The 13,190-nt window shown below is 31.8% G+C and overlaps 1 protein-coding gene across 2 annotated transcripts; it reads right to left on the reverse strand.

Moving 5' to 3' along the window:
* Positions 1 to 3,944: 3,944 nt before the first annotated feature.
* On the reverse strand, positions 3,945 to 9,668 carry LOC126844679 (rubber oxygenase-like). 2 transcript variants are annotated; one of them, XM_050583046.1, is made up of 5 exons: positions 9,260 to 9,668; positions 9,027 to 9,168; positions 5,258 to 5,467; positions 4,603 to 4,839; positions 3,945 to 4,503 (listed from the first exon to the last, which is right to left on the reverse strand). In XM_050583046.1, the coding sequence occupies exons 1-5, from the start codon at positions 9,270 to 9,272 to the stop codon at positions 4,056 to 4,058; spliced, it is 1,050 nt and encodes a 349-aa protein (XP_050439003.1). In that variant the 5' UTR covers positions 9,273 to 9,668; the 3' UTR covers positions 3,945 to 4,055. The 2 variants fall into 2 exon arrangements, with proteins under 2 accessions (XP_050439003.1, XP_050439002.1); XM_050583045.1 differs by having other exon boundaries at positions 9,027 to 9,171; positions 9,260 to 9,666.
* Positions 9,669 to 13,190: the final 3,522 nt, after the last annotated feature.

Below are 13,190 nucleotides of genomic sequence, written 5' to 3' on the forward strand. Positions count from 1 at the left end.
TCTTTTCATTTGACAATTGAAATGTCATACTGGTCGCTCATGTTTCAATCAATGTCACCCATATTCATGTTTTTATCTAACTTTAACTTTAGTAAATATTTTCCACAGTAAAAAAAACCTTTTGATTTCAGATATGCCAAAAGTGGTACACTTGTAAAAAAATTATCGATGTACAAATTATGATTTTTATGCTGTAATGGATTTGTTAAATATTTAACGACTCGTCCTCCAAGATTTGTTTCAAAAGAGTCTTTTATTTTACCAGTGTACAAATCGAAATTCCGAAGATAACCATGTTTATCAGCTAACGACAATACCTTATAGCCTCTTTTTATTGTTTTTTTTTGCTTTAAAGATGATCGCCCTTTGAATTTAATCATAGACTCGTCAACTGCAATTATTTTGTGTGGATAGTAATATTTTTGAAAATTTTCTCGAATTTTTTTTAAAAAAGGTTTAACTCTATACAATTTATCAAAACCTTTTGGCCCCTCTTTGACATAACCAAGTTTCCATTTAAGTGTAAAGATGAGAAGAGCCAACCTAAACGATCAAGAGAACTTATGTATTCATGTAAGTCTAAAGATATAGACCAGTAGTCTCTATATCATGGCAAACGTTTTATACTCATTAAAATATTTATACTTAGGAAATAATTTCTTGTTCCATAACTTCTTGTTTATCAGTAGGAGTATAATTTTGTCCAGTTTTCATTTTTAATTGGTGTGCATACAAATTTGTTTGGTACACAAGTAAATCTAGTATTTCATTTGAAAATAATAATTGAAATGTTGAAAACGGAATGTGGTTATCTTCAGTATTAATCAAACTAGTTGGACCGTCGGCGGACGTAAATTCGGGAAGAGCTTCCTGTAAAATAACATTATTTTTTGACCATATTGCCTATTGGAGCAGTAAATTCAAAATTATTTGATGCTTCATTCTCATTTATATTGGGTTCCAATGTATTTTCGATGATATTGTTTTCTAATTCAGGGACTTTTAGTAATTGATAATTTGGTATCTGATTTATTGGCAGAAATAAGGGGTGACGAATATTAGTATGGTCAGTTTTAAGATGTGTTTGTGTGATACATTTCCTATCGATACGAATGACACCGGATAACTAAATTAGTCATAAACAAGGGTGTAAAATATTAAACGATAGAGATAACAAAACATGGTTTATTAAAAGCAATAAAAAATCTACATTTAAAATGGTGGGTTATTTTTCGTCCTGCTATGCCATAAATGTATATTTTATTTTAGTTGGTTATTTTTCGTCCTTCTATGCTTCAAAGAGTTAAGAGAGCAGGTGATTTTTATTTTTTATATTTGTAATTTTTTAACTACGTTTTACAAAATGTATCGACTGGAAAAAACCCAATTTTCAGCAGTATTAGAATTAATTAATTAACGTGACCGCTGTGTTATTAATTAACCAAAAATATAAAAATCTTAAAACATAAATAATTAGAACATCATAATTATTATTGTTAAATATTCTATAAGGAGTTTTATAGTTCCAAAACAAATGGAGAAACGAAACTCTAGAAATCATTGAATTCATTTTAGTAGGTACACAGATCTTTTAATTTTGGCATTAGTTTTAAAATAAATTTTTTGCAAAAAACAAATTAAATCTAAAATTTGAATGGCTACCTCTATATAACAACATTTTAAAGAGAATTTTTAAAGTATTAAATTTTTTCATCAGATTATCACAGCCTTCATAAATATTATTTAGTGTTTTCAAAATCACAGCCCTCTGCTTTCTAAGATCAACATTACTAAAAATGTAGCTATAAAATGTTTTATTTGCATTTCGAAAAGAAGGAGCCTGAAATATTTTCAATGATTTTTACAAAATTAAGGAACTTATTCTAATTTTGACTGTACTCTGAAACAGTAGTTTTGAAAACAGATGTAGATTTTTCAATACGTAGTGCTTGATGTATTTATTGTTAATCGAAGTACATTTTAATTTTTTTATTTTCGTTTTTAATGTTATTGTAAAAATTAATGAAAACTTAAAAAATTTCAATTTTTTACATAGACGTTATTAATTAACTAAAATTAACTTGAAAATTGTGTCACCTTGTAATTATTGTTATGAAGAATCCAAACGTTTTTGTGCAAAAATAAGGCCTACATGCGTTATAAAAGTTGAAAAAAAATGTAATCCCTTTCTCCTGATTGAATTTATATGTTAACAAATTTAAATTTAAGGTTAAGGTTTTGCGAAAATTGCTTACGCTAGCTATTAATGTAGGCCACTAAACATTTATTAATAATAACCAAAATGTTAGTTTAAATTGACTTTAAAAAATCGGTATTTTCATTTTATTGTTAGTACTATAATAGAAATACTTATGGAATTAAAAAAAATCTTTTAAGTGGCGTTAGGGAAAATAAATTTGTAAAGTACTGTGAATGGAATCCTTGTTTTTACACCGTTACACTTGTATGTGTGGCGTCCTCCTAAGTGTCTACATTTGAGTATTTGAAAATAGTTGAAGAGGCAATCACCCTCATTCCATTTTTTTTTAATGTTGAAAGAAACATACATTTTAAATGTTTATTATACTATTAAGTACTAAAGGTAAGTTTGGAAAAATTGTCTTCATTCCTCTCCTTAGAAAATATTTATGACAACGGCCTACTAGCTATGTTAATTTATTATAGTAATAATTAATGATTCAATTTCATTGTCATATTTGAAGTACCTATATTTTAAAAATGTATTTCAAGGTACAAATAATTGTTAGTAAAAATTAATAAAACTAGTGTACTATGCACGATGTAGGTAATGTCTTATAATTGGATACAACTATTTTCATAAAAAAAAAGTCGAAACAGAAACGTACATAAAAAAATGATTACTTCTATTAACCATGAATTATTTTATGTACTTGTTCTATAAACGGGTATTTATTTGTTCAAGCAAAATAAAATACAAATTTTATAATTATTCTGATACTCAATTTACCTAAATTGCGACCATGCATAATATTAATTAAAAATTACGACAGTAATGTCTATAATATGAACTACTCAGTTGTCAGACATATTTTGCTAATTATTTAAATTCCTTAAGTAATGATGGAATAAATGTCATGGACTAGGTTGGAACTAGGTTGAAAGTAGATTGTTTTACGGCTTGAACCTTGATAAAATATGTATATTTTATTAAATTCACTGATTTAGTTGCATAATATTATACAACACTCTTTTCCAGAGAACTATATTGAGTACATAGTAGGAAATTCGAAAGTCTTATAATGTATTACAATAAAACAGCCCAGTTAACGTTTGTGTTATGTAAAAGAGACCACATAAATAATATTTTCTGTCCAAATCCACACCTTGGTATTAAAAGATTTAGGATATTTTTGAGTAAAAAACAAAAGATTAAAAACATAATGTTATGTTATATAATATTAAATATTCAATAAAAACAAAATAGTCGAGTAGGTATACAAATGTCAAGTAGGTACACATTATGTTATAAGTACGCGTTTATAACAGTATAATTTTTAATAAAACTTGTTTAATAAAATTTTATAACACAATCGTTATTTGGAAAATCAATAGAGTTCAAAGTAAATACTGTAGTCTTCATTTTACAAAGATATTGAAAATTTTCAAATAATTATGCGATTTTTGACAAACACAAACTACAAGTAAATTTTTGGTGAACATATCCACCGTAAATATTCAAATAATGTTAACATTTGAATATAAGTTATATAATAATAATAATAATTACATTATTTTAAATACTGTTGTTTGTAAGGTGTGCTAGTCTGGATACAAGAATAAGGTGTTCAAGTACAGAAGAAGTTCAAGTATACAGTATAAAATATATCGTATGTCTCGTAAACGTTCATACGAGATCGTTAAAAAGAGAAGAAAATAAAAATTATTCGACTCCAACATTTCTAAAAAAAAAAAAAACTCTGTTGTTTGACAACAATTCGAAATGTCGTCTTCAGTCTCTGTTTTGCACTCTGGTTAGGTCCAACGAACGTCGGACTTGCCTGCGGGTTTGACCTTTACGAGTAGGTGGCCGGCCGCTCTGGCTGGACCCTAACGAATACTTTGGTACCGTATTTAATAGCTGCCCCAAATGGGAACTTAACGTTGACCCAAACGGAAAATCGCATATTGTAATTTAACAATGGCCGGAACACCCAAGCCAGCCATCTTTTGGCCAGAAGCACCTCGTGCGTGAACACCTGGATGTTGTACATGCACCGGCTGAACCAAGTGCGCAAAGGAGGTTCGTCGACGCCTTTGGACACGCCGCAGAGGTCCTTGGTGTACCTCATGAAAGCGTGCACGTCCAACACAGGCGACACCGGCTTCAGGCCGTCTAACAGCGATTCCAGCATTCGTTGAAACCCTTTGGGCGGCTGCTTAAGTCCGGGGGCGTACACGTCGTCCAGCACCACGGCACATACGCCGCGAACCTCTTCCAACGTGCCCTGGCACAGGTTGTACCTGTATCGAACAAAAACCAAGTCTTTAGTACACACACAAAGCGAGCATCTAAAATCAGTTCCCCATCCCAAACTGCGGTGAAAAACATATGTAACTCACTTGTCTTGGATGCCAAGCATATAGCCGATGGTTCGCCAAAAGTGGACAATAGCAAATTCGTCTTCTTCTGAGCCTACAATGGCTAATTCCTTCTTCCTGAGCACCATCAGGCCCATGAACCCGAATTGGGTGAGAGCCATGTCTTTTTGCGATACTCGCACTCCCAGGCCGGTTTTTTCGGACAATCTACTGGCAGTGCAGTGGAAACTGTGCACTGTATTCACGGATTTTTGAGATCTGCAACAAGCATGCGTAGGATAATAATTTTATAACGGTGTTCAGACTTTACTTTTGATGATAATCCGTAATACCTATCAAGTATCATTTAGGTATATTACGATATGGAAGTATGGAATAGTTCATCTTTCAATACCTGTAACCTACTGATGAGTAGATACAAAAGTAGCGATGCTGTTAGAAATAATATCAGCTATTAGAGAAAAGTCATTAAGGAAAGTTTGGCAGTTACGCCATATAAAGAAACATTTTTAAATGTATATAGATTGGCATGGCATACATCCATTTATTAAAGGTAAAATAAATATCTTAAAAGGTTTTAAAACTAAAAGTATTTAGAATTATAGTAATACTTCAAAATAATAGACAAACAAGATCACATTGATAATTTGAATCGATGTCACGGGCAATAGCTTACTTGGATTTCAGATCTCCAACGTCGTATCCGTACCACCGGACCATGTGCCTGATGGTGTCCAAGTATCTTCTGAAGGCGCTATACGAATCTGAAGATTTGTTTGTGAGTACGAGCACGTCCAGAATTGTTGGTACGGTCAACACTAAAATCAGACCTATCAGTTTGCCTACGAACATCGAGTAGAAGTTGGCGAAAAAATGTTTTTGAGCTCTGCGAACAACAAATTTCTGTTATAATTTGTACAACCAAATTTAATTCAAAAGACGCATAAATAGCACAATAATATAGTAACAACATATAACAGTAAGTACAATAAATTAATTATTGGTGTCTAATGACTATTTAATGTTTTAGTTGGTGAAATTATCTATTGATATTCGTGATTGTTTTTAATTTGTATGATCAATCAGCGGCATGGTAATTCTTGGTCAATTAAAAAAACAATATTATTTTTTAATTATTAGCTTTAATAATAATTAATTAAACGCCTCATTTGAATTATACTATTGTCCATTGAACAAATTACTTTATAAGTAAAACACGAAATTCTATCATATCATTTCTAACCGCGGACGATGAACATAGTATTGTTTTGAGGTTGAAATGAGTCCCACTACAGTAGCTAACCTTACCTAGTTAAATTACGAGGTCACTGATTTGATGTTACTATTTAATTAAAATGTCAATTACTTTCAGCGGTTATTTAACAAGCTGTTATTCAATTCTTTCGAAAGCTAATTCAGACCAAAGGTCATTAAAATACCAAAATTTGAGTTTTTTCAATAATTTATAAATTAATAGCTACATAAATAATTTGATTAATTTTTTATAATATATGCTTTAAAAAGTGTACAAATTGTTCACGGTTCTGAGAATGAATATGGAAAATACCAATTCTTACAGTAAAATATTAACTATAGTAGGTACTCTATAATATTTATAATTAAACCCATAATCTATATTTTACTATTTACTTGCCTAACATTTACATACGAATTATCGTTAATTGTTATTATTTATTTATTTATTTATTTGTTATTATGTAATAAGATCAATTTTATGCGCCCGATTTTACAAATAAATTAAAAAATAATAAATTGAAAGTTGAAACTTATTATTCATACGTCATAAATCCAATGTACGCCAATTATAAATAAAAGGAAAATTGACAAAACCTATTTTAATCTATTTTAATCACGTCAACTTTTTTTATATTAATTTATTACTGAGCAAATAAATGGACACTAAAGTTTTAGTTTTAAACTGAGATACTGGAAAAATATAGCAATATCAAACCGCTTAACATATATAAGCGGTGTAGCATCCTTTTATATTAACTAAGACTGCACTGATTATTGTTTGTATGTTAAGAAATAGTGAATACAGTATACACACATCGAATATCATTACGAGTATTCTAGGCAACAGCGTGTAATAGGTTAATTTCAGGCATTGATAATAAATAATCGCTTAAACACTTTCTCAAACGGTAAAACTATTCTCTGTTGCGCAAGATCAACGTAAGTTTCACGGCAGCCCGGTAAATTAAGTACAAGATAGAATGTTTACCATCAGTTCAAATATTAGGAGATATGTAAACTGACTCGCAGCTGTTCGTGAACCATCGTATGAAGAGAAAGGCTGTATGGCACAATAAAAAACACTCGGTTCATTAGTACTGTAGCACTGTATGCGAGTGGGAAGGACTATATGAAAATTTCTAAATGGTATCCCAATTATGGTCAGCTGTTCACAATATCATAGTCTGTTCTTTAAACGTATACCGCTTCACAGTATTTATTTAGATACAAAATAGACACTAACACAGAGTATAATATTGTACTAACCATGGCGTATATAAAACAAAAAACCTAAATAGCTGACTCTAGTCACAATCAAAAACCACCACCATTGGCAGGGGTCAAGAAAATGTTTCTGAAGACCATAGCTACTTGAAAACCTATGCCGAAAACTATATACTGCTTAATCAAAACGAAAAACTGGCATTACGCAAATAGGGCAAGTCTACATACCACTATTTTTGCACGATTTTCGGATTTTTATTTAAATAAGCGCTGCCTCGTAGATAAATGTATAAATTAATATTATTGATTAAATGTATTAATGAGCCTTAATAAGAACCTTTTCATTTAATAACACATTAAGCTTGTGAATGTAAAAAATGTTCTACCTATATACATAATTACCCTTCAACTTAAATATAAAAGGTTACTGGTCAAATAATGAGGACTTCTTGCTTTTTAAATGTAAACTATCACTAGTCGAGTACAGATATTATATGTTATACATAATATTGTACAGATACAGGAACGGCGACTGGGGAAACGCACGGTCCGTTTGAAAATAAACAGACATTACGACAGAAGAAGAAAAGGAGTACAATAATAATTATTTTTATTTTGTTTTTTATAGTTACAGGTGCAAGTGAAGGTCAGATAAATTCTATCTTAGTTTGATTATGGTAAATGAATAAAACGAAGACCGGTATGGTCTTAGTAATAAAAATAAAATTCTGTAGGTACTGGTATTATAACCGTTAACATATATTTTAATGGAGATCATTTTTTATTATTATTTACAATCATAATATTATGATCTTGGCGCAATTACGAAATAACAATGTTGGTTAATGTAGCCTAAAAACTTAGAGTTTTGGGTCCGTTTACACAAATTGATTAATGCTCATACATTTTATCAAAATACTCCAATAATATTGTGATTTTTTAATATGATCGATACACTTGAAATAAAACGAACGACGTTGGTTGTGTTTACGCCGATAGCTCATTTAAATAGCCTAAACTAAGTAAAATTTAATATTTATTATACTTTTTAATAAACAGAAAACCCGCAAAAATGAACCTTAATCCTTTGTAATTGGAATATAACAAGGGATATCCTCAACCAGAGAAGTGATAAATGGCGTCCACTCTAAAATCGATTAAGATTAAGTTGTAGGTAGGTACTCGTTAATATTATACAGAATGGCTAATTTGTATTATCTATACGACAGTGCCGCGGCACGGTGTGTTAAAAATGGCATAATTTTATGCATTGTCACACTACCGACAACCAACGTATTGAGGTCCAGGAAAACAGGTCAGTACATCATTAAAACACTAAAAAATAGTCAACAGCAGTCTCCTGTCTCCCGTCTAATGCACGACGAAGGCAGTAAAAGTCGGGCACTAGCCAAGGAGTGTAATGGCGGCCGGTCCTCGTTTATAAAGGTATCCGCGGTCGATAACAACTGGTATCCAACGTTATCACTCATCGGTTATCACTTATCGACATTCTTTTTTTTGGCATACATTATTTAAGATTTTTACATAACGTCACATTGTCTAAATAATGACTTGGCAAATATCAATACTGTCGCGAAAAAAGTAAAAACGGAACCTAACACAGCGCCAGTGGAAACCATAAATATCATTAAGTATACTTATTAAAATTATTATTCTCGATGGTTACGCAATAAAATGCAAACACCTGTGGCCTCAAGAAGCTGTCGTAAACAAGAGTAAGAAAAAATGTATATAGAAGTAGGCGAAAAGATTGCTTAACCGTTTATCGCTCAAGGACCCGGGCTGGGCGTGACGTCCAGTGATGTCTAAAATTATCGCCAGTTGCCTCAGCCACAAGATACCGACTGCGGTACAACGATAATTTCTTTTTTAACGTTTGGTGCTAAATAGTGTCAGAGAGTAAACTGGAGTGATTTAAAATCGATTATTAATTGTATTTTTACCTGACGAACAACTGCTCGTCAAACCATTCGGGTAGGTCCCTGGGCCGTTTTCTTTCTACAGGCACGTTACAGCCTTCTTCCAAAATCGTCCTTACCCGCTGTTTGGCCGTTTCGGTTTCGTCGGGCGACGTCATCACGTTTACTGCTTTTGGGTGGAAAAAAAAGGAAATCAAATTACTTTGAACATCTTCATGGTGCTATTGTACCGGTCACGTAGGTAATAATTTACTCACCGGTGCACTCCATCGGGTCCAAACGCGGACCGTCGTCTCGGTGAAACAAAAAAAAACGTTCTCGAACCCAACGGTCGGGGGGCAAACGTTTTGATAACGGCTGAACAACAGGTAACGGCGAGAGGACCGGTTAGGTATTACGCGTGCGGACGCGTTCCATCACCGCAGTGGAATTCAGCGGTTCTCGGCACCGCGCTCATAGTGCGTTTGCCGCCCCACACGTCTGCGATGTGTTGTTTAGAAAGCGAGTCCGGTAGAAAGTGTGATGAAACACACAAAACCGGTACGGTGAACGTGCGCCAATGCCACAGACGGGTACGGACATCACCATTGCTGCGGAGATACTGTTCTCTATTGTGCGTTTACAGTGTGTTGTTGTTGTTAATATCGTTTCGTACACGTTAGTCACTGGCGGCAGCGCGCCGTGCCAGTTGCCGCCGGTGGCGCTGTTCGCGCGACTGCGGTATTGCAGTGACCGGTGTGTGCGTGCCGTCGCTAAAGGGCCGACGCAGTACGGAGGACAATGCCAAAGGAACGATCGACTGAATTCAAAAGAACGGTCCAGAAAAATGAAAATTACCAAAAACAGTTGACTGCATTCGCTGAAATCGTTACAAAGCTAATTGAATGCGTGTGGCTGTATAAAGGGTTTTTTTTTATTCGAAACTGTTTATTTTATAGAAGGTAAAATAATATGTGATGTGACAAACTCCGCTGTATAGTGTATACTGGTTTCAGTATCCAAAACTACCGCTAGATGTCAGCAGGGTACAGCAATTGTGCTGACAATAAACGGCGGAGTATTAGGATACCTTTATTTTTGGCGTTTACAGTAAAGTCTTAAAATAATTTTAACATTATGCCCTTCTGGCTTCTGCCAGACGCCCATTAAATTGTTAATGAATTGGACCGTCTTACTTCATGTATCAAATACCGATTATTTACATTTACATTTATTAAAAAAAAAATGTGTAGTAACACTTTTTTTAAATTGTTTACAGCAATTAGGTGGTTAAAAGTGACTTTACGGAAATAGAGATAACATCTCCTAAAACCAGAAAATGTTGATCTTCAAAAAGCTAAAGACACGATTCCAAGCACAATAATTCTTATAAAATTATTAATTAGTTGCCTGTTGATATTTTCTTATAAGATTTGGATGCCAATAGACCATATGGGAACTACAATAGCTTTATAGATGAGCATTTTTCAAAAATAATCAAAGAAATTTATTTTAGAAAAAGTTTCTCAAATAATTTACCACATGATGGTAGAAGACTGATAGGTCTGAATGTAGGATAGTTGGCTGAATGTTTAGGGTTGTTTGGTTTGGGTATCATTATTTATATAGAAAATGTCCAGTATTAGAGAAATGTGTGGTAGTTTTAATGTCGCATTATATTGAGAAAGTATGTGACAGTTGTTTTCAAATTTTGTTTGCTATTAAGTCATATCCGAGGATCTGTTTGTTGGTAGTTTGGTACTTCGATTTTTGATTTCGGCAGGAGTGATTGGTAGTAACATGGGGAGAGGACTGTTTAGTAAATTGTACATAATTTCTAGTTGTCCAGGATTTGGATTTAGGTCATCATGAAGCTGAAATTGGGGAGAGGACTGTTTAGTAAATTGTACATAATTTCTAGTTGTCCAGGATTTGGATTTAGGTCATCATGAAGCTGAAATATATTTGTGAGGTGATTACCAAAAAGGACCGCTTTTTCGTCTTCAGATATCGCCATAGAATTATTGGGACAATTTATTGATGGAATAATTTCCTTACTTTGAATGATATTTTTGGTTGTTCTCCAAAGTGAACCATAGTTGGGAGAAAGAGATGTCATATTTTTTCGAAATAGTTGTGACCTGTATTTTAAAAGTTCCTTTTTTACCTATATACTAGGCTATTAAACGTGTTTTTCATTAGGATATCATGATTAGTGTCATATACGACATTTTTCAGCTATTAAACGTTTAATAAAAAGGGGGGATCCATATAATGAGATTTATTGTTATTTGTATTTGCCTTACCAGAAGCTATTGATATAGATTCTTGTATTGTTATAAAATGTTTGGCTATTTTATCAGGATCGTCTTTTGATTTTAGATTAATGTTGAGCTTTTGCTTTTCGCCTATTTTATTTTTAAATGTTTTAAAATTTGTTGGGCCGTTTGCAAGTGAAGCTTTTTGTACGGATGGTACATTATAGCTTAAACAAAGAAGGATAAATATAATTAAATTTATAATTTCGTTCAATTAAAAATGTATTTGAATATTTCTTCAAATAAAAAAAAAAAATAATAAAAATTATTATTTAAAACACATCATTGTAAGATAAATGAGTTTTTATTTAAATTATACTCAATTTTACTATGGCCCCACTGTATAAGTACAAATCTATTCATAGGTAACATTTTCAACTAAAACCAGCTCCAAATTGTATTTTTAAACTTCACCTATGGTATTTTGCTAAATCTTTATACATTACAATAGCATTAATCAGCATGTTTATGTATTTTGATCGCTACATAATATTATAGGGGTGGATGAATGAGTATATAGACAATGATAAAAGTTGGGGACCATTATCTTTAAAAAAAAAAAAAAATTAATAATATACTCCAAAATAATTCGTTTGCTGTCCAGGCTGTAAATTATGCGTTTTAAAGTGGTTTTCTGTTATTATTAATTATTAGCTTCGACACGGAGTTAAGAAGTTATTGTTTTTACAACTATATGTTTTTTTTTTTTTTTTTTGTGCTGTACTCATGATATTTGCTAAAGTCGTGATTTCTTCACGTAGCAAGTCTATAGATTAGAAATCTAAAGATATGAAATTCGTTTTTATAATCGATGAATAAATTAAACAAATCATTTTCCCAGGAAGGGTAGAAACTTTTCTCTTAGTTCGCTTTTTTAGGTGTAGTATTAGGACATATTATGGTCTAAAAATTAAACTTCAGATAGCTTTATAGTGACGCTATAATATATTCAATTTTCTTAAAAATGTGTAGTCAAACTGACTACAGACGGTGTTCGAGAACACCGAAAAAAAAGTGAAAACAATTTTTAGGTTGCTATGACGTGGAACAATTTTAACAGTCATCAGCTGTCTGATAAAAATTTTCATTATGTCATTGATTTGCCATAGCCCATTAATAACAACGAAACGAATCATTAGGAAAAACAGACCTATTCAAAATATAATTGTATGTGTAAGTGCTTTATTAAAAGCAAAATCCTCGGCTACAACAAAATACACTACGACTATTATTTTCAATTATTAACAATTTTAATTAAAATCGGTAGTACTTTAAAACAATATTTTATATAATACAAAACGTCAAAACCGGTATAAATATAATCAAGACAAACATTTAATCTAAACTACATTTTAACCGATTTATTTTACAATTATCTAATTAAATCATAATTAAAAAACAAGTGATAATAATTCCAAAAAACTATTCATCTCTCCGACCCACTGTGCTATCATTAAATTTACCTTATAAATCTTATTAATGAAAAATCTATTTTTGTTTTTTTCACTTGTTAATAATTTTATATTTTTACCACATTTTCGTTTTAGTTGTTTCTTATATCTGTACGACTGTACCTCAGAACCAGACAAATGTAAGTGACATAATGCAAATATTCCAAGAGAGCATAAAAACGGAATAGAATCCTACAAACATAGGTTAGACTTAGCCCTTATAACCCTAATAAATTATATATTAAAGTAAAATTTATAACGGATTTGTTGGTAAGTATTGATCCAAATCAGAAGCCACATGCAAAACTATAATAACATGAAAATCGCCAAAATCGACTTGCTCATCTAGTTCTGAGGTGCATGCTACAGACAAATATCTACATATAATAAAATATTGATATATGCGTATAATAAAAATCATAATATAAAAGTAAATTAGA

Source organism: Adelges cooleyi, unplaced genomic scaffold, assembly GCF_023614345.1.
Source record: "Adelges cooleyi isolate 19-005CV unplaced genomic scaffold, UGA_ACOO_1.1 ACOO_flye_CR_arks_rails_tigmint_CR_PRNA_651, whole genome shotgun sequence".
NCBI classification, from domain to species: Eukaryota; Metazoa; Arthropoda; class Insecta; order Hemiptera; family Adelgidae; genus Adelges; species Adelges cooleyi.